General features: G+C 43.1%; 1 protein-coding gene across 7 annotated transcripts in view; it reads right to left on the reverse strand.

Moving 5' to 3' along the window:
• Positions 1-21,798, reverse strand: part of LOC122541389 (ras/Rap GTPase-activating protein SynGAP-like) — a 516,506-nt gene that overhangs the window by 67,475 nt on the left and 427,233 nt on the right. For 2 of the 7 annotated variants that reach the window (XM_043678125.1, XM_043678119.1), the window contains one exon: positions 2,870-4,377. The exons of 3 other annotated variants lie outside the window; for them this stretch is intronic. In XM_043678125.1, the coding sequence (XP_043534060.1) occupies positions 4,207-4,377 (171 nt within the window). In that variant the 3' untranslated portion in view covers positions 2,870-4,206. Of the gene's footprint in view, positions 1-2,869; positions 4,378-11,776; positions 12,051-21,798 lie in introns of those variants that run through there. 2 more of the 7 variants (XR_006309588.1, XM_043678123.1) reach the window with 2 other exon arrangements.

The following is a 21,798-nucleotide window of genomic DNA, read 5'->3' on the forward strand; positions in this document are numbered from 1 at the left end:
CCTAAGCAAAGCCAATAATCTGTGAAAAAGCCAGCCCCACTCTATGGTGGAGGTCATTTTGTTTTCTACTGGATGAAACTTCTGCTGCGCCTTGATCTGCCTACACGAATTTGAGGTACTCCTTCAATGTGGTGGATGAGTGTGCCAATCAGGTATGCTGCTTGGTCCTGAATGGTATCAAGCTTCTTGACTGCTGTTGGAACTGCATACATTCAGGCAAGTGAAGAGCATTCCATCAAAATCCTGAATCATGCCTTGTAGCTGGTGGACAAACCTTCGGGTTAACTTGGGTGCACTGCTGGCTCAATTAAGTAGACATCAGAGGGTTGAGATTAGCCTCAGTGCCTAAGGAAGGGACCTGATATTTAACAGTCCCCTGTATGACCAGGATCTGATTGGGACTCTACTGCCACTTGATCATCAAAGGCCTGATCATGAGGAATGGGCACTTGGGTGAGGCTGAGGGAGGCATATCTCTCTCTGTAGCAAAGATTCAGTGCTACCAGGAAGACAGGAAAATAACATGGCAAACTGAAAAGAAGGCTGAAGAAAATGAAGCAGAGGGATGAACATCTCATTTTCTAATAAGGGAGAACTCAAAATACTGAGTGGCCAGGACTGATGTCAGCCAGTAACATGAGAAAAAAAAACCTTGTAAATTTTTTAACTGTACCACCAATCATCATTTGATTGAAGGGCAGAAGATAAAACCAGTTATGCTAATTACTGGTTAATTTGGAGCTTAACACTTTGGATTACCTAGTGTGGAAACAGGCCCTTCGGCCCAACCAGTCCACCGACCCTCTGAAGAGTAACCCACCCAGACCCATTTCCTTCTGACTAATGCACCTAGCACTAAGGACAATTTAGCATGGCCAATTCACCTGATCTGCACATCTTTGGACTGTGGGAGGAAACTGGAGCACCCAGAAGAAACCCATGCAGACACAGGGAGAATGTGCAAACTCCATACAGACTCCCAAGGCTGGAATTGAACCTAAGACCCTGGTGTTGTGAAGCAGCAGTTCTAACCACTGAGCCACCTTGCTGCCCTTTCACATTCTTTTCTCAGAATCAGAATGTTGACAATACATATTCCACTCAAGGGATTTGAGTTTAAAAAAAAACTTGACATTCACATGGGATTAAGAAGTACTGTCAGAGGTGCTGCTTTTCAGATGAAAAATTAAACTGGGGTCTCACCTTATTGCTTCAGATTGATGCAAATAATCCACCGCACAACCTATAGACAAGCAGAGATGTTCATCCTCCTCTCCTGGCTAATATTTATACTTGGATCAATGAACAGGCTATCCTACACTGCTCTCTGTTGGAGCTTGCTATATACAAATTGCTTGTTGCATTTTCGACAACAGCTACTTCATTGTATAAAGCACTTTGTAATTAAAAAAAGCATTTTGAATCATGAAAAGTGACATCAGAAAATACAAATCTTTCTTTCCTCAAACTAATGATCAGTATCATCCCCATCACGTGATTTTCAGCACTGCTTGCTCCCTTGATCTTGACCACACCTCTGATTCTTTGCACCACTAACACCCAAACCTCAAATTTTCTACACCATTGACAAACTTTGAAGGATTCAGAAATTGTGGTTTCATTTTGAACAAATGCAGATAGTTTAGTATTGTCTGCTATGATTCTACATACTCTGAAGGCTCACCCAGGACCTTTGCTTTGTTGTTCTGTAACTGGTAAGTACTTGCTGGAATTTACTAGCTGGCCAGCTTTGATATTTAAAGTCTGGCAGACCAGTAGATTCGGGGCTTTGTATCTAAAAGACAAATGGATTTTGGGCCTTTGCGTAGAGGTGAAAATCAAGAGTCAAGGCTTTGCAAGCTGACCAGCATGAGATGGTGTTTTGGGGCCAAGGCACCATCAGCAGTAGGACATCCAGTCCAAGAGACTAAATTGTGATGGTGGTGCAGGGCTAAGATCCTTTGGGTGTGAGAACCTATGAGCAATTAAGGCTTCTATTTTGACACGAGGTGGAACTGGCTTCAAATCTGAGACTGTCATCCTCAGGGACTTTTGGTGGAGATTCTAGTTGGGAAGACTTGTGCTTCAAATCTAAAACCAACTTTTACAAATTGAACTTTTATTTGCAGATACCGGCATAAGTTGTATTATCAGGAGTTGCAATTCTACACTGACACCAGTGGGAGTTTGACCTTTAGTTTTCCAAATCTTTGGAGATTTAATTTCCCTGAGACCAACAGAAATTGGGATCCCATTGTGACACTAACAAAACCATGGGATTCTTTAGTTTGAAGCCAGCAGTGGTTTGGTTCTAGTTTGAGGGACTACCAGGATTGCCCTTGTACTTTAGAAATCAGATGGAATTCAAGTTTCCTCGTTTGCGATCAGCATAAGTTGGGACCACATACAACCATGAGTTGGGAGCACAAGTAGGTTATTTGGCACCTTGAATCTGTTCCAGCATTCAATAAGATCATGGCTGATCTGTTTGTGTTTCAAATTCTGCATTTCCATTTACTTCTGATAACCTTTGATTCTGTTGAACAAGAATTCTAGTTTAATAGCAGAAGTTGAGATTATTGTGCTTGAGTACTAATGGACTCCTTAGTTTAGGATGAACAAACATTGGCTTGGGGAATCCAGATGGATTTGGGATTTCCACAGCAGAGATGAATGGACTCCTCTGTTTGAGATCAGTGAAAGTTCAGCTTTTAGTTTATATTATCAGCAGGAGTTAGGCTTCCAGTTTAAAATCAGGAATTGGACTGTCAGCATTTACTTTCAGGAACATCTCAAAATGTAAGATCTGTGAGTCTACTGTTCACAGGGAGGAAACATGGATAGGTTAAGAAACCAAACAGAAGCTAGATTGTCAATGAAATTGTGTGAAAAATATATTTACTAGAACAAAGTTGTCAGCCAAGACTCCTCCATCAACTGTTTTACTGAAGACTGGAAATTTTAACATCTAAAAGCTGATGTTAGCCATAGCTTAGTAGCACTCCTCTGATTTAGAAGGTTATGGGTTCAAGTCCCAATCCAAAGATTTGCGCTCATAATCCAGCCTGACTTTCCCAGTGCAATACTGAGTTTTGTTCTGTCAGGAGTGTTGCCTTTAATGTGATATTTAACCAAGGTAATATCTGCTCTTTCATGGCATATAAATGATCTCACAGCAATATGTTGAATCACAACAAGTTAGAGATCCAAATATCTTCATAATATTAAACAATAACTGCAAAACAGATTGGTTGGTCATTATCACATGACTATTGGGAGCTTGCTGTACACAAACTGGTTGTTGTATTTTGTACATTACAGCAGGATGACATTGCAAAAGCTGAAAAGTGCTGTGAGATGTCAAGTGGTTATGAAAGGCACTGTATAAATTTTTTTAAGAAAAGCGAAATAAAGGAATTTAAAATTAATCAGTTATGCACAAGTGTAATTGAATCCCACTGTATAATCTCAATCCATCAAGCGAGGTCCGATTTGTTCCATTACGACAGAAATTTGAGGTACATGTGAATTTCACAAGGCAGATTACTTCATGCCCCCATAGGCATGAAAATAATTGACACAAATGCCTTGGGTGGGGAGAGTGTGATTGGGGGAGATGGCAATGACAGCACACACTCCCTTTCCGGTAAACCGGACCAAAACTTCAAAATTTGTAATGACTTCTTGCTATCTGATGTTCACTACAGTACATGTTAGCCAGGAAAGAAATTAACAGCCCTATCAATGAAGGTTTCAGACGAACCTAATCTCCAGGTAACCATGGAGATGTGTGTGCACTGTACATTGTTATATTTATTTATATATTATATATAATATCTGAAATGTTTTTCTTGTCTTTCTCATACAATAGGCCATTTAAACATGGCACAGGTAGAAAAGTGCAATGAAAAATATACCACTTTTAAGTGCATCAAGACCTGGGCATTATCCACAGCCAGGGGACTTGGGAGTGTTCGTGCGTGAATGATGAGAGGGTATAAAATAATTGTTAATAGTTATAATTGGTTTCCACTCCACTTTTGCCAGTTCTATCCCACCACAGGCTTGCACTTTATGGGGAGAAGTAAGGGCAGGGAGAGGTGAAAGAGAGAGATGAAAGGAAAGCATGATGAGCAGGGAAGATGATTTGCATCTGACCTGGCTTCCTTCCCACCCACCCACCCCACCGCCTCCTTTCCCCTTGCGTCAGTGGCCACTGGCGTTACGGAATTCGCCATTTTCGGTGATCTGCAGGCGGGGGGGAGGGTGCGATGATGTCACGCCGTTCAGCTGGGTTTCACTGCACCGATCTTTCATGTGAGTCAGGGTGCTCATCAGTCGGGAATTGGTGGCCCCCATCGTCGAGAGCTGCCTTTCCTAAACAAAACAAAACATATATAAAAAGGGAAGAAATCCACATTAAAGCCACAGCATCCATATCCAAGGAGGGCAAACCCCTCAGTATCCTGGAACAGCCAAGCCAAGCCATCAAAATAATTTGCGGGGTAAACCAATTTACAACTGTGGGCAGTGGGGCATGAAAGAATATGAATATATACCAACATAGTGACAATCTTAATGAGGCTATATGAATTGTCCAATTGCATAAAGTAAAAAGATACTAAATGTCTAATTTGTGCAATGGAAGATTAGAGGTTGGTATCTTCAAATCAAGGGCAATATAACACATTGACCATGGGCCCTAGGGACTTCCTGTCAATCACATCACAAAACGATTGCTTAAAGGGCGGACTGAATCCCATTTGACAATGGCAGGGTTTTGCAATGCAGCTTGCACATCAGCAATGAACCAGAATTATGAAATAATGTTTTGAGGCCAAGTGACTGGCCATGCTGAGCTGGAGGTGGAAGTGAGCAGTGGGGAGAAGGCAAAGTCAAAATAAGAGAAAAATAAAGATGCCTTCTTTGTTGCACGTAGGGATACAGCCTGAGTCAGCAGGTCTTTGTCACCATGACAATGGTTGACACTTTGCATTACAAAAGGCTATAAATGGGTGGTAATTCTTCAAATAGAAAAATAATGTGAAAAAAGATGAGCCTCATTGGAGTTACACTTCAATAGCCTCCAAACAGAATGAGAAAATGGGCTTGTACTTGGATGATTCCAGGTGTGAGGACATTTCAAAGCATCGAGAATCAAATCTACCAGCAATCTACAACATCTCCGCACTCACATTCCAGTGCAGTATGCTCCTCTGTTGTGGCCTAGGCTTCGGGACCATTGTTATTAATTAATGCCTAAAATTGTCATGGTGCCAGCCAGGGCCCAATTTGGTGCATGTTTAGTTTTCCTGTGTTTTATCCATTACAAAGCACTCTCCCTCCTCCCCCAGCACAGCACACCATGCAACATCATGAGAGAGACAACTTGAAATGAACACAGGTGCAAACTGCTTACTCCACTCCTTACATCATCATGCAGTTACATGGAAGGTTGTGCTTTACAACTGATTGGTGTAGCCTTAATCGTGAGACCGCTGTCTCCACTCTTCCTGATAAAAGCTCTAGATCTTGCACTTAATATTAAGGCATCAGTAGTTGACACACTGATTGGGTGTCTCTGCACTATTATGGGTTGCCTTATGGAGGGACATGGTAATCTAGAACATGGACAAAGCTCCATTTTTTTTTCATATCTTAGAACCTGGCATAAAAACTTATGCTAGTCTGTGTTTCAAAATCTGGAAAAACCGTGTGCTTGTTATCATCGAGTGGCTCTCACCACACTGAATGCCCCACTTACTGTGCAACATGACTCCCAATTAAGAGGGAAGAGCAAAATTGGTTGCTCTCCTCTGCCAAGATCACACTAAGATCCATTCTTAGAGGATGCTCCACTCTCACAATTACTCCGAACCCTCCCAACCATGTTCTTAACCACTTAGACTTCACTCAGCACCACCAACCTGTCCCCTCCACTTAGCCATCTCAGAATGACAGTCAAAACTGTGCAAGATAGAACTTGGCTTTACAGGTTTATCTCTTTGCTATTGCATCCTGTGCCCTCATGACAACAATTGTGTCCCGCCTGTGACTGAGTAAATTTAGATTATGACACCTCGTGAATGTTCCCTTTATCTCTGAGAATGAAAGGGCTAATGTTGGTTTTACACCTTGCCCAATGTCATATTGGGTGGTGAGGAGGATAGAAACAGATGTTCTGCTTGAAACTGTGTGACTGCTGTCCACAACACCAGATTGAAATTTAGCTCTGAAGTGCCTTCAATCCTTGGCAGGATACCCCTAGATTTGGAATCTCTTAGGCACCGTAGCTTGGACCACAAACAAATGAGAAGAAACAGCACAGAGAATGAAAGGCTTCAACTTGTGACAGAATGGAGGTCATGCAAACATTACAGGTGAGTAACGCACGTTTAAACAAGAAAGCAAACATAAAACCCCTTTATGGTTTCAAGTTCTTATAGTCCATTTTTCACCTCTTAGTCTCCCTGTATCAGTTTGGCTCTTTGAATGTACAAAGCTGAGGACTAAAGTGCACTGAAAATTGAATTGAAGAGTCTTGGGTCCACATGTCAACAAGTCACGTTTCCACCTGTGGTCAGCTCAATGGTGATGCTTGGGAAGTGGATGACTAGTTGACTTCCCCTGCACTTCCTTGGTCAAGTCCCTGAGATGAATGTTCAAAGTACAAATCCTTCCAATCCTATAATGCTACTTGGTTTAAAGCTTTAACATTGTCTCAATGGTTTAAGTAGGAAATGGTGATGGACAGGATGACTGTTGATTGTACTTATAGTGGTCTCAAACCCTGTCTGGAGATCTTATGAAGCAGTTTGACAGGGCAGACACTAAGAGGATGATTCCACTGCTTGGACAGTCTAGACCATGATGGGGTGGGATTGCAGGGTCACAGGATAAGGGACCATGACTTTATAATAGGATGAAGACAATTTTTTTCCCCTCGGGGGTCATGAATCCTTCGAATTTTCTACCTGATTATCTTGTTGATGGTTCATCATTTAATACATTTAAAACTGAGATAGTCAGATATTTGGTCTCTCAGGCCAATCATGGAATATAGAAAGGTGTTAGCAAAGTGGTGTTGAGGCTGAAAATTAGCTATGACTGGTCCGAATGGTGGAACAGGTTTCAGTAGGCTGTTCCTATCTTTTTGTTCATATCGTGTGTTGGACTTTAGTTAGGTTTTGATTGTTGAATGAGCAAAACATTAATGTTTTATGATAAAATTTGCCTGTTCTCAGTCCTTTGTGTGTGCTGTGTTTATCATCATATACATATGTGTATGTGTCTGTAACTACATATACTTGTGCAGGTATCTACACCTATGTAGACCTACAACTGTGAGAATATATCTATAACAGTTTCTGTATCTGGATAAGAGATCAATCCAATTGCAGAAAAACATTCTTAAGCTCCAGTGACCATTTTAAGACTTCCAAACCCTGGGCTGTTTTGCTACCTTGGTGATAGAGGAGTCCTGCTGCTGAGAGGCACTGGCAGAACCAGGCTACACAGTGTGTTACAGCCTACCAAATAAGCACTTGTTCAGTTTTACTGCAGAAACCTGCAAAGTATATTCAACAGTACTGATGAGCCAAAACCAGTACAGGAATACCAGAGATGAGAAAATGGAAGCAACAGCAGCCTTTTAAACATATTTTGTAAGTGATGTCCAGTGATAAATATATTTCTAAATTAAAGGAGTACAATTAAAACGATTAACTCTCCAGATAGCACTTCTGACAATGATTCACATTATACATTCAATGACACCTGATATTATGACAGCAAAGCCCTTGCTTAAGGGATATCCTCAGATTTTAATGCAAGGTAACTAAATATTGCAATTGATTTAACTGTGGGGGGGAAAGAGAGAGGGGAGACAATACTTGAAGAATATATTCAACAGAAATGGCAGCAACAGGTCTTTTAAGATTTAACTGAACAGCAATGATTAGTGAAGGTAAAACTCAAAAATCTAGGTTTTGCCCTTTGACACTCTGAGCTGCCCTCAAACTGGCTTAAAAGCAGTCTGCATTCCATTGTTGCTCAGTGCTTGCATGATGCTGACGTGTGTTTGAACTGACACGGAGATGATGGTGGAGTGCTCTATTGTTTCACAGACATTAAAGACACAGTAAACTTCAATGTTGCAAATAACCAGCAGCAATGGAAAGAAAAAAAAATGATCAAAAGTGGAATTGACACTTAACTGAGACACAATATAGCTTTCTAGTATTTGCTAATGATGGTCAACACTTTTAGCTTGATGGTTCAACACTGCCATGGGAGTTCATCAGTTCTCAGCCAGAGTGGCGGTCACAAAGCACATGGTTTTAATTTGGGGTTACACTACCAGACTCAAAGGTTAACCCACCCATGAAAACCATTAGACATCATACACTTGGCTAAAACTGAGTTGTAGACTCACCTGTCACCTATAAACCACAGCATCCTCTCCTCCACAATGAACAAGGTTGTCATATGGGTGATCAACCAATAGAGACCATTAAAGAGGGTAACCATAACCCATGACAACCTTACTTAACTAGGATTAAGCAAATGGACCTTGAATCCTTCAAAATATACAAATTCTGATTGGCATAGTGATGCACCAGAATTGTTCACCATTGCCAAATCTGATGAATGTTTTCTGAACTGGAAAGGAATTGGAGCCATAACACCTGTCAAGTACCTCCCAACACCACTCCTTTCATTTTAGGAGGAAATGTTGGAAGGGTGTGAGATAGGTAGCAGCAGTAGCAACTGGGATTTTGAAAGACAAATAATTTTGGCCGGAATGGATGGAAGGGAGGGCATGCAGACAGCTTTTATAAACGGATAGAATATTGTCCCTCTCATCAGCTGCTGGTGTGCAACCGGACTATTGGACTTCAATTCCGTCTGAAACTACTTAGGAAGTTGGAGGCGGGTGGTAAGAGAGGGAGAGATTGATCTTTGAGGAAGGTCAGAGTTGTGACACCACACTTGGTAAACATTACAGATACTTTATCTCCACTTCCACAGGAAACCAGGAGTAGAAGTAGGCCTTTCTGCTGCTCAGCCTACTTTACCATTCAACAAGATTATGGTTGATTTGATTGTAGTCTCAAGTTTATTATTCTGCCTGCTGGCCCATAACACTTGATTCCTTTGTAAGCTGGCTGAGAACAGATAAAACACATACAAGGTGAACATGGTATAACTCTCACCTTGGATGATGCCCAAGGAAATGCTACACCCGCAAATAGAATGGTAAATTGCAAATTTGTCACAGGTCATACAAGAAAGATTTCACAGAGCGCAACACAGTACAAACCATTCACTTTTTTTTAAAAGAAGAGGCAAAAAGAAAGGAAAAAAAGTCAAGCCAGGCAACTACAACCAGTGACAACAGACTAAAAGCTGACATACATGCGATACAGACAGAAATCCAGCTTCAACACAACATCTTAGACACACTTTTTGTGATAACTTTCAACCTAACAGGAGGCAAAGAAGTTAACACTCGCTGGATAGGGGTGAGTTGTGAACTGTTTATTTTGAGGTAAAATCATACCCACCGCACCCTGACCCTTTCAACCCAAACTTTCGAGACCTCTTGCCTTTCCAGAATCTCTATAGTTGAGAGCAAAGGCAGTGCAGGAAGATGGAAACACCTGTGACTCCATCAGCCAACATGGTAGGAAGGTTCTATTTGAGAGATTGAAGTGGTCAAAATATATACCTTCTGGCTTTTATCCAACCACATAATCTAATATGACCTGATTATCTTAGATTCCAGTCAAACACCCATGGGACTTACCACTTAGGTGGTCACCATGCAGTTGGCCAGACCAAATTGCAAGGTCTCTTTTTCTGCAACTATGCTCAATACTTTTCTCTCATTTAAGTTCAAACACCAAAAGCAAACTTCTAAACTGAACTTGGCCCATACTGGGGAATATTTCTGAATTAATCTGGTTTAGGTGATCCATTTCAATGCTGTTTGAGAAATGTTCCTTTCACTGTAAAGAACAGTAACAACTAAAATATGTATTCTGCAAATAAAACTGTCTGGAAAAAGATTTTGTGTCAAATATTTTCAAGTTGGAAATTTAATTCTTGAAAGCCTACTCTAAATTGAATTTGGGAATTTCATCTATGTTCAGAAAGTCAGGCTTCAGCTGAAGTTTTCTTTTTGTTCCTATGTGAAACGATGCAATATGACATGTTTAGCTAGGAAGCTGTATCCTGTCGGGTGGCAGTAACCCCAAGAGGCTGTTTTTTTGGATTCTAAGTAGTAAGGCCATTTGTTTGTAATCATCGTTTGGTCATCCAGAGAGATCTTGTTGCAGCTCCATATTCAGCCGGAAGTCCCCAAGTGAACTATCCTGTCGCTGGTGTGAATAACATGCTAAACCCAAGACCAGGACTAATCTAGGGAAGCAATGAAACATTTTGTATATTAAGCTCAAAATTGACAACACGACAGGGGACGTTGGCGAGCTGCGAGGGTGATATGCAATGTGGCAAGAGGTGGGTCACCTGGGGGAATAACTGATTGAAAGACAAATGGACATGCACACAGACATTCATACTCACAGAGACAGACAAAAAAAAAGCCACACCACCTCACAGCGACTTTGCAGACACGTGTGAAAAGATCTTCAATGCAGTCCATGTCTTAGCTCAAGATTCTCTGATGGAGCACCAGTCCAAGGGGCATCAGTGACCTTGCAGTAGTGCCTGTACCAAGTAAGATGGTGACCTCAGTACTTAAGAGCTCTTCAGATAAGGGTTCCCTGTACTCCACTATCTCCCCACCCACAAAATCTGGCCTCTTGAATAATTCTCCAAAGAAGATTCATTCAGTCCACCTTCAAATTCAGATGTTTCCAGCCCCTGTACTTTCTATTTTTTAATAAATAATTTTTACATCCTCGTGGTTGGTGGGGTATGGAGTGGGGGGGGGGGGGAAAGGAAGAGTTAGAAGGCAAAACTGCAAGAGGTCCATGAGAATTTTTAAACGTGAAGATGTTGTGTAGATTTGATTTCTGACAGCTCTGAAATAGCTGGCCTGCTGGAGATGTGTAAAAAAGTCCAATTTCTAGCCATTTCTGTGCTCCCCCCCCCCACCAAAACAAATAGCACCACCTATTTGAGATGGCCTCCGCTGCAATTCATATTCAGGCGTCCTTATTCTGTCTCTGATAGAGAGACAGCAAACTCTGCGGAGCACCTCCAACAAACTGCGGAGTCGCTGAAACCTAGGTGACCACTGCCAAAAATTGGACTATTCACACATCTCCACAACCTACAGACCTTTCGAAAGCCAGGGATACTGCAGCTTAAAAGATTTCTCCCTTTTGGTCTCGTACCTTATGGTCCGCTGCCCTCAAAATGTCGGAGGTATAGACGGTGCAAGATATTGTTCCAGCCAAGGTTCTCTAGTCGCCTGAGTCGGTCAACAAGGCCGCCATGGCGCCACCATCTCCCCTGCCCCCTTCTGTATGTAAACGGAGCATTCTTTCCCTTGCCTGGCTACCAATGCACCACTCAATCAAAACCACCAGCCCCAGGTCACCCCACTTACCAGGTTGTGGGCAACCTTGAATGTTGTGTGAAATTAATTTATATATAAATATATAGATATTTCATTTTTTTAAAAAAATTAAGTGATCAGTGTAATACCCTGTTTGCCCTCCCTTTCCCACATACCCTCCCTCCTCTTCCCTCCCAAAACACCTGTTCAGCCAATTTGAGAATTCTTTTCCCTGCCCGGATTATCTACCAGAAGGGCTGTCACAGTCTAGACACTGCCCTCAGCAGGTCCCGCGCCAACGGGAACCCAAGGGAGGTCAACGTCAGACCAGCTGCTGCCCCCCTCCCCCTTCCAAGTTGTACTCGAAGCGGCGGGCCTGGCGGCGAATGAGGCGGGGGTCTCCATGGAACTTTGCCTCGATCCGGCTTGAAGCAAAGTCTTTGGCACGGTGAAGGCGAGGTGGGTGGGCAGTGGGTGGGGCTGGGAAGCCATTTTGTCTTTTTTTGAATGAATGCTCCATTGACTTCCAGAGGGGGGATTTGAAAGGTGTTAGGCAGGCAGATTAGAGAGAAATATGGTTTGGGGTGAGGAGGGATGGAGAGGGGAGGAAAGAAGGTGCAAAAGAGCAAGAAAAGGACAAAACAGGAAAGGAAGGAAGAGAAATAAAGAAATTTACATATGTATTTGCAATATTAGTACTATTAATTGGCACAATTTCCATACCATGAAGTTATACTGTACAAAGAATACATGCACACACAAGTACATATTGGATACATATGTATAACTACACAGTAACTAAAGCAACAAATATTAGTTATCAGATGCCAAATTTTCAAATTGGCTACTGATCAATTATCTCTCACAATCTTTACAAGTTACAATAACTGCACCCTCACGCCCAGGAAACATGACATCCATTACAGAAAGTATTCCACAGCCACTGGATCTCATGGACACTTCGTGCGAATAGAGGTGCTGTAAAGGTTTGAAGTTCAACACTCGGGGTACCACCCCAACTCCGTTTACAACGGAGAATGTAAAACCCGGTTGGAGGTGGTGGGTGGGGCCTGAAACAGCCAGTTCTGGTTATCAGCACAATTGTGGGAGCTGCTGCTCATAAGTTACTCCTACCAGTAGGTCTGCTGTCACGGTCTGCCATGTTTGTCTGTCTTGCACCGTCCACTGCAACTCGTCTGTGACGTCTGCCGTCTTGCGACAACCGGGGTCGACACTGTGTCCCGCTGCCCTCCACTAGCAATGTTCTGAAACCTTCCTTTTTAGTGGTTGAGCCACCAACCCCTTTGATCACTGCAGCATTGGTACACATTTACACCACCCACCACAGCCCCTGCCATTTTCTCAAAGAAACACAAAACTTACAATTTATACCCCTTCCCTTTTCCTGGAGACTGATGGTCTCGTGGTACTATTACCAGACTATCAACCCAGGCACCCAGGTGTTATTCTGGGGACCTGGGTTTGGATCCTACCACGGCAGATGGTGGAATTTGAATTCAATCTGGAAATTAAGACTGTAAAGTGCCCACAGTCCCAGAGGGCCACAGGGCTAATCTCTCATTAAAAAGATCACCTGTTGTGCTTTAACCTGAAGTTCACCATTTCTCCAGCAGGAGGGAGGAGCAGTCGAGAAGGTAAGTCCTTCACAGTAACCTCAGTTATTATGTAAAATTAACCCACACTGTTGGCATCACTACACACTGCCAGTCAGCTATTCAACCAACCTAACCTCCAGTGTGGAAACAGGCCGTACAGCCAAACAAATACACACCGACCCACCGAACAGTAACCCCACCCAGACCCTATTACTCTACATTTACTCCTGATTAATGCAGCTAACCTACACATCCCTGCAACATTTAAAAGGCATCTGGATGGGTATATGAATAGGAAGGGGTTAGGAGGGATATGGGCCAAGTGCTGGCAGGTGGGACTAGATTAGGTTGGGGTATCTGGTTGGCGTGGACAGGTTGGACCGAAGGGTCTGTTTTCATGCTGTACATCTCTTATGAACACTATGGGATATTTAGCATGGCCAATTCATCTGATCGGCACATCTTTGGACTGTGGGAGGAAACAGAGCAAACCCACGCAGACACGGGGAGAATGTGCAATCTCCACACAGACAGTCGCCCGAGGCTGGCATCGAACCTGGGTCCCTGTGCTAACCACTAAGCCACCATGCCACACACACACACACACACATATATATATATATATATATATATATAGCAGCATCGAGCTGAATATTGATCTTGAAACCGTTGTTGATTGTGAGAAAATAACCCACATGGTTCCCTTCAGGCAAGAAAATGCGCCATCCTTATCAGGGTCTGGACAACACGTGAAGTCCAGACCCACCGCCACGTGGTTGATTCCTAGCTGCCCTCGGGGGTGAGGGGCAATTAGCACACGGGGTCGCGAGTGAACAATTCGTGCAGAGGTGTACGCCTTCCTCCCAGGCGATTCAAACTGCCAGGGGAAGGGGAAACCGTTACCACCCCTACCTCCCAGACATGGAGAAGGGCGAAGCCACGTGATCCTTCTTCCACGCGGCTTGGCCGAAAACGCCCGCCCAACTCCCAACGACCTTTCCACACTCGTCCAATCACGCCGCTGGGTAACGGGTGACGTTGGCAACGCGAGCGACTCCGGTTGGTCCGAACTGGAGTCACCACCCGCAGCCCCAACCCAGTAAATGGGCTCGTGTGTGTGTAAGTAATGGTAGTGGCTCTTTGGCGGTGTGGGAAACAATGTCCTCTGATCCTCGCCTCCCTACCTGAAAAATAAAGCTTCACGTCGATCAAACCCGTACTCGGCGCCGGGGGGCGGGAATGGTTCTGCAGAGGGGGTTGATGAGGTGGGATGACTGGAAGCGGGTTGGGTGTGCCGCCGCCGCCGCTGGCGGTGGTTTGTGATTGACAGTGGCGCGCGGGCTGCGTCCTCCCGCGCTCTCGAGCACGTGGCGGTCGAGGCCGCGCGCAGGACGAGAAGCTGGGGCTGGGTTCCAGAAGGTTCCGCAGGAAAGCGGCCAACCGCCGCCCGTCCTTCGGGCAGGAAGAGGGCGTTCGGCTCCAGATGCGAAAACCAAAGGAGAGTTTCGGCCCGAAAGGCCCGCCCCACGTTCCCGATTCGAGTTCCTCCAGCGGCACCCACCCCACCCCACCCCATGTCACGTCCAGACACCAGCCGGTGGAAGAAGTCCCCTTCCTGCGAGGCACCCGCCCTACATCCGGTAGGAGTTTATTGGTATTCACTTCACCGGGACGGGTGGTGACACTGTCCGGGCCAGCATTTATCGCCCAACTCCAGGTGCCCTTGAGAAGTTGGTGGTGGTGGTGCTGAGCTGTCTTCTGAAATCACCGCAGTTGGTGGGCTGTAGGTTGCACCGCATCGTGTCGCTCCAGGTGGACCTTCCAGGATTTCGACCCAAGGAGGGCCAAACATTTCCAAATCAGGACGGTGGAGGGGAGTTTGCAGGCGGTGGCGATCCCATGCAGCTGCTGTCCTCCTCCTCCTCCTCCTAGATGGAGGTGAATTTACACTTGTCCAAGGATCCTCATTATACCCAATGAAGATGCTGCAGGAAGTGAATGTTAATGGATATGGTGCCAATCTGCTGGGCTGCTTTGTCCTGAGTGGTGTTGAGCTTCTTGTGTTATTTAAGCTGCACCAATCCAGGCAGGTGGTGAATATTCCATTGCATTCCTATGGACTTTGGAGAGTGAGGAGGCAAGTTACTCACTCAAGGATTCCTAGCCTCTGATGTGCTGTTATAGTCCATGGCATTTATGTGGCTAGTTCAGCTTGAGCTTATGGCCAGTGGTAACATGTAGCATGTGGGTGGTGCGGCCTTCAGCATTGGTAATGCTATTGAATGTCAAGGGATAAAGAATAGATTCCTTCATGTTGTAAATGATCATTGACTGGCACTGTGCCATAAATATTATTTGCCACCTGTTAGTGTAAATCTGGATATTGGCTAGCCTAGATTTGTCCTGCTTTCTGTGAACAGTATACAACCAGACAATTTTTCACATTGTTGAGTCAGGATCTGCAAATAGACATAAGTGGCAGTCTGGGTGGGGTGATGGTTTAGACATATGGTAGATGATTTGTGGGCAAGTTGTAAGGAGTGTTCAGTGTTTTTTCCCCTCATTGCTTTGGTGGGGTTGGATAATAAACTGTAAACAATGCTCCTGCAATTTTCCAGTAGCGTTCCATTGTTTATAATTGTGTTCTAGGAAGGAGGGAGAGATGTAAAATGGGCAGTCCATTTACTGGGACTACATTACTGAGGCTGGAAGGTAGCAGTTTTAAGGAGAGGCTAGGACCTGTTTCTGTTGAATGTGAGGCTGAGGGGTGACCTTAGTTCGCAGATGACACCAAAATTGGAGGTGTAGTGGACAGCGAAGAGGGTTACCTCAGATTACAACAGGATCTGGACCAGATGGGCCAATGGGCTGAGAAGTGGCAGATGGAGTTTAATTCAGATAAATGCGAAGTGCTGCATTTTGGGAAAGCAAATCTAGGCATTTGGTATGCTTTCCTTTATTGGTCAGAGTATTGAGTACAGGAGTTGGGAGGTCATGTTGTGGCTGTACAGGACATTGGTTATGCCACTGTTGGAATATTGCGTGCAATTCTGGTCTCCTTCCTATTGGAAAGATGTTGTGAAACTTGAAAGGGTTTACAAGAATGTTGCTGGGGTTGGAGGATTTGAGCTATAGGGAGAGGCTGAACAGGCTGGGGCTGTTTTCCCTGGCGCGTCGGAGGCTGAGGGGTAACCTTATAGAGGTTTACCAAATTGAGGGACATGGATAGGATAAATAGGCAAATTCTTTTCCCTGGGGTCGGGGAGTCCAGAACAAGAGGTCATAGATTTAGGGTGAGAAGGGAAAGATATAAAAGAGACCCAAGGGGCAACCTTTTCACGCAGAGGGTAGTACATGTATGGAATGAGCTGCCAGAGGATGTGGCGGAGGCTGGTACAATTGCAACATTTAAGAAGCATTTGGATGGGTATATGAATAGGAAGGGTTTAGAGGGATATGGGCCAGGTGCTGGCAGGTGGGATTGATTGGGTTGGGATATCTGGTCAGCATGGACAGGTTGGACTGAAGGGTCTGTTTCCATGCTGTACATCTCTATGACTCTATAAAAAGGGCAAAGATAAAGTGAATAACCAAGGTCTTTTGCCCAGGGTATTGTAATCGAAAATGAGAGGACATAGTTTTAATATGAGAGGGGAGAGATTTAAAGCAGTGGGCCAACGTTTTCACATACAGGGTGGTATGTACATATAAACAGCTATCAGAGGAAGTGGTAGAAACAGGAACAATGATAACATGTTTTTTTAAAAAAAAAATTTGGGCAGGTAGATCGGGTAGGTTTATAGGGATATGGGCCAAATCCAAACAAATGGGACTAATTCAGTTTAGGAAACCTCTTCAGCATGGAAGAGTTGGGCTACAGGGTCTGTTTCTATGCTGTGTGCTTCTGACTCTAATTGTTTGATTTTCCCCTATTTCATGCCCCTGGAGGGGGTAATTGTTGCAATCTCTCCCATTGTTTACCTCTAAGAAAGTGCCATCTATATGCTCTACCTGGTTTTCAGCTGGCAACTTCCAAACCTCACCCACCCCAGCAGTGCACCCACAGTCCATGGACTTCAATGATGCAAGAAGGCACCTCGCCACTACCTTCTAGAGAACAATTAGGGATGGGCCACAAATGATGGCATAATTACTGATCTCCATGCCCAGTGAGTGATTTTTAACAAGAAAAAGACATGTTTTGTATGGGCGGGACACTTCTGCGCATTTGTGCTATCCCCTGAGAATCATTTCCACCTGTACGTAGTTCATACATACTGTATGTCACATAACAACAGATTGCATAAAGCAGTTAGTAGGATGCACAAATCAAGCGCCAATCTTCCCATTTTGCAAGTTGAGTCTGTGTGTAATGTAGGAGTGAGAGTTTCTCTAGCATGATTAAATTGGTTTCATTTTGGGGAAGGGTGGGTGGTGGAGAGGAATGAAAGTCGTAGAGGGTGTCAGACTATTGCTTGAAACTGTCATCTGATCACTGTCATTTGAAGTTCTGATAGGTGCAATTTCAGACTGACTGTTTGGATGGTGGAGGGGGAGACAATTGTAACTTAAACTGCCAACAATAAAACTAATGGGATTAGTTTGCATGCTAATTTTACGTTCAATTAAGATCAATGGACAGTGCAAAATTGACCGTGTGGGATTCCATATCTGGTGAGAATGGCTAAAATTATTTCATCACTTCACTTTTAGCAAAAGTGTTTAAAAGATCATGGAAAGTATACAAAGATATTGTACTCCATGTCATAACCTAATTAGGCAAAGATGGGTACTGCAGATGCTAGAGATTAGAGTCAAGATTAGTGGTGCTGGAAAAGCACAGCAGGTCAAGCAACATCCAAAGAGCAGGAAAAGGGCTTTTGCCCAAAACGTCGATTTTCCTGTTCCTCGGATGCTGCCTGATCTGTTTTTCCAGCACCACTCTAATCTTGACTGTGGAACCTAATTGTGCACGTGGTCCAAGCTGATAGCACAATAGTATTGCGCACTGTTTTCTTGAGATGAGGCATTTAGCTGAGGCCCCATCTGACCACTTGGGCAATGTAAAAGATCACCGCACCATTTTGACATTTCTGTTGGTTACCTTATCAAATTTCTCCTTCAATTGTATATTACTAAAAACAAGTTATTTGGTTGTCTTTTTTTTTTGTAGCATCTTGTCCTGTGTAAATTGGTAACCCTATTTCCTACCTTGCAAAGGAACTACGTGTCAAAAGTACTTAATTTATAGGTAAGCTCTTCAGAACATGTTGTGGTTGAGAAAGACTGAAAAAATACAACTTTCAAAGGACAGCACATATCCAGTATAGCCTTTGGATAATGCATCTAAAGCATTGCAACTGATGCTTTCTGATCTACAAATGCAGTCTGCAATGTCCCTGTTAGCTCATCTGGACCAGGGCTGTCCCAAACTTGCTTAATGTTAACGCTTCACACTTGGCAGCTAAATTTATCAGGAAGCACACCCATCAGCACTTGAGTTCCATTATCCAATCACTAAGAACTGTAGACTGATCCATTGAGTTCTCAGGAACAGCTTGGGTCCTACAAGACCTCTTTTACAAAGTTCAAATTTCTTCTCTCCTGTGAAAAGCATCCAACTGATTCCAAAGGCTATTGCCTCAAAGTCTGTCCTAGTAACCTATTTCATAACCTTGTCACTTTTTGGGTAGAAAAAGATTCCACTTGAATACCCGTCTTATTCCTCACTTGTCAAATTGTAATGTAAATAGACCTATAACCACATACAATCCTATGTTGTCTATAATACTGTAACCCTCAATTTAGTCCTGCTTTTCTGTAGTATGTAACTCCATAATCGTGGTCTGTTTTTCTACAGTTGACATTACTGCTTGATGGATAGAGTTATATGAATTAAATATACATTCAACTTAATCCTGATGAACTGCATAACACTGACTTTAAAAACACAATTCACTATGAAAGCAAAGTTCATTTGGAATTTGGGGTTTTGGGGGGTTTTCACTAATCTATCCGACTTCTAAATTCTGTGAGCACAAATGTGATTTAGCACTGACTGATGTGATTACTCACTGGAGCCCATAAGCACCATTGAACAACAGGACCAGAAGATATTTCACCCAAGACAAAGATGATAGCAAAAGTTCTAATTAGCTAATAGCATGCTTTTGTTTGCTGAGATAAGCTGATTTTCTTTTTAGAAGTGTTGATTTTTTTTTTAATAGCTACCTCTTTCTATGATGCCTGTAACACACTGGGGAAGTTGGTGTTGGAGCAGGAGTAGATCCAAAACCTTTCCCAGCATATGTTGGAGGATGCTGTAATTTCAATGTACGTTGCTGGTCAGAATGCATCGGTCGAAAATTGTCAGTATCTGGCTCTTACAAGCAAAAATGGCATTAATTTCTCAACCTTAGCAACACTGACACAATTTACTTAAATTTTTGAAGGATAGTCAACTAGCATCATGTAAAAAGAAGATCGGGTAATGATGACAGGTTCCAAAGACTTTTGCCATTGCAAGGAAATGGCAGAGATATGTGTTGTAATTGTTCCATCAAATGCAAAGTGGTCACACTTTCATGTAACAGGTGTTGCGATGCAAATGCAACCTCGATCTGATGCCTGGACCTAGGCCTAACGGGGTAAAAGAAGATCAAAGTAAACTTGTGAAATGGCTCAAAGTAAAATATAACACGTCTAGGTTCACTTCAGAAAGCTAAGTCCCTTTCGGGTTAGCTTTAGATATGTTGAGATAACCTGATATGGCTTTGAAAAAGGCAAAATCTACCAAAGCACTTCAAACTAAAACCGCACAAATCAGGATAAGATGTTAGGAGGGGCAGCAGTTCCAGGTAAATTGTGTGCATGATTTATCTCTGAGTGATCACACCAATTGGGCACTGGATTGAGTGCCAGGATTGAAAATCCTTGAAACTGTTTAAGAAGCATTTGGATGCTGTTAACAGGCACTGTAGGGCTTATTGGAATGTTTGGATCTTATGGTATATATCTGCCCTGTGTATCTTTTTTTATTCACATACAATTCCTCCTCTAATACTCCTTTATAGCCAGTTGATGGCAGTGCTGCATCATCTTACAATAACAACCCTGAAATCTGACCTTGCCTGAAGGCTGGCATTGCAAAAATAGATTAAGATGGATCAATGCACTGTCGAAAGTACAAACACTTCAAAATAAAAAGGGTTTTGAGCTGATTTAGACAGATGCTGAAAAATGAGGCAAAAGAATGTTGTGGGCAGGAGGCTGCATTACTTCAGTACTGTTAACTTGACAGTTTAGTGATCGCTGTTTTAGACTAGTGACCATACCCATATTTGATCTTGAGGTTGGAGGGGGTGCAAAGCACAACTGTATTTTCCATCCTAAAGCAGGATTTGTTTTGTATTGGAAATCATGCATTTTTGTAGAATTTTGGTTAGTGTCGGAGAGAGAAAGCTTTAGAAGGATAAATTGACAGCGTGATATGTAAAGGGGTTCACAAGGAGCTTATACAGCAGTTAGGCTGAAATGCCTGGTTTGGTGTTGACTGCAGTCGAATTGTATTGATTTATTTCTGCATTACAAAAGGGACTACTCTTAAATCCATTTCATTATTTCTGAAACAACTGGGGACATTCATGGTCCATGAAATTCTTTTATTTGTTGTTACCAGTCCTGAGAATTCACTTCACTAAAAACTGAGTTTACATGAAATAATTGAACTTATTCATGTAGTATGTATTGTAGCGTGTGAGTTACCAGCTCGGAGTGTATTAGACCTTTCTGCTACTGTGAAGGTGAATTAGTGGTGTTGTTGCTACAATGGGCTAATAGTGACTTAGGCCCTTTCAGCACTCTTGCACTGATCACACCAACATGGGTCAGCTCCCAGATGTTCACTTGGGCATCACACCATTCCTTTGCTGGTTTATGCCTTGAAACTGAATGATATAAGTCACAACAATTGTATTAATCGCCCAGTATCTCAAATGAGGCTGATCATCTATGCACTATGTAGAAACCACATATCTCTCATCCATACACTTAAGAGTCTCAGCTAACAGATTGCCATATCGTTTTAAGGCTGGGTTCCCGTACATCATCTGGTATCTGCCGCAAATAAGTAAACGTCTGTATGCATGCCTATTAAATACTCCCATTGCAGTTAGAGCTTCGGATAGACAAACTAAAGCTCCCATTACCCTATTCTGTTGAATGCTCCCAGAGCAGATACAACAGGGTTAGGGTTACTATTATATTGAAATGTTTTCAGGTCAGATATAGGTTAGGTAAAGTACACAGTAAATGTTCCATTACGTTGTTTCCAACATTACATTCTGCTGTCAAAAAGACAGCTTTGCTGTCCCAGTAACTTTTAAAATTCTCTGCACCAACTATCCTCTGATGCAGAAGACTCATTGGTAGTAAGTAATGCTGTAGGGAGCTTTGTCTTGCGAACCAATGCCTATCTGATCTTAGGATGTGAGAGTCCAAACAAATCTGATAAGACAGGATTCATAGGTTTATGCATGTGTGCAAACTCACTGCTCCCTTCAGATGTTTGCTTTTGTACCCAAAGTAGAATATTTCTGGAATAACCAGAAGGATGTAACCTTGCTCTATTCCATCCCGTGAAAGAGCAGTCTAACA

The sequence above is a fragment of the Chiloscyllium plagiosum genome, chromosome 37, assembly GCF_004010195.1.
Source record: "Chiloscyllium plagiosum isolate BGI_BamShark_2017 chromosome 37, ASM401019v2, whole genome shotgun sequence".
Taxonomy (NCBI): domain Eukaryota; kingdom Metazoa; phylum Chordata; class Chondrichthyes; order Orectolobiformes; family Hemiscylliidae; genus Chiloscyllium; species Chiloscyllium plagiosum.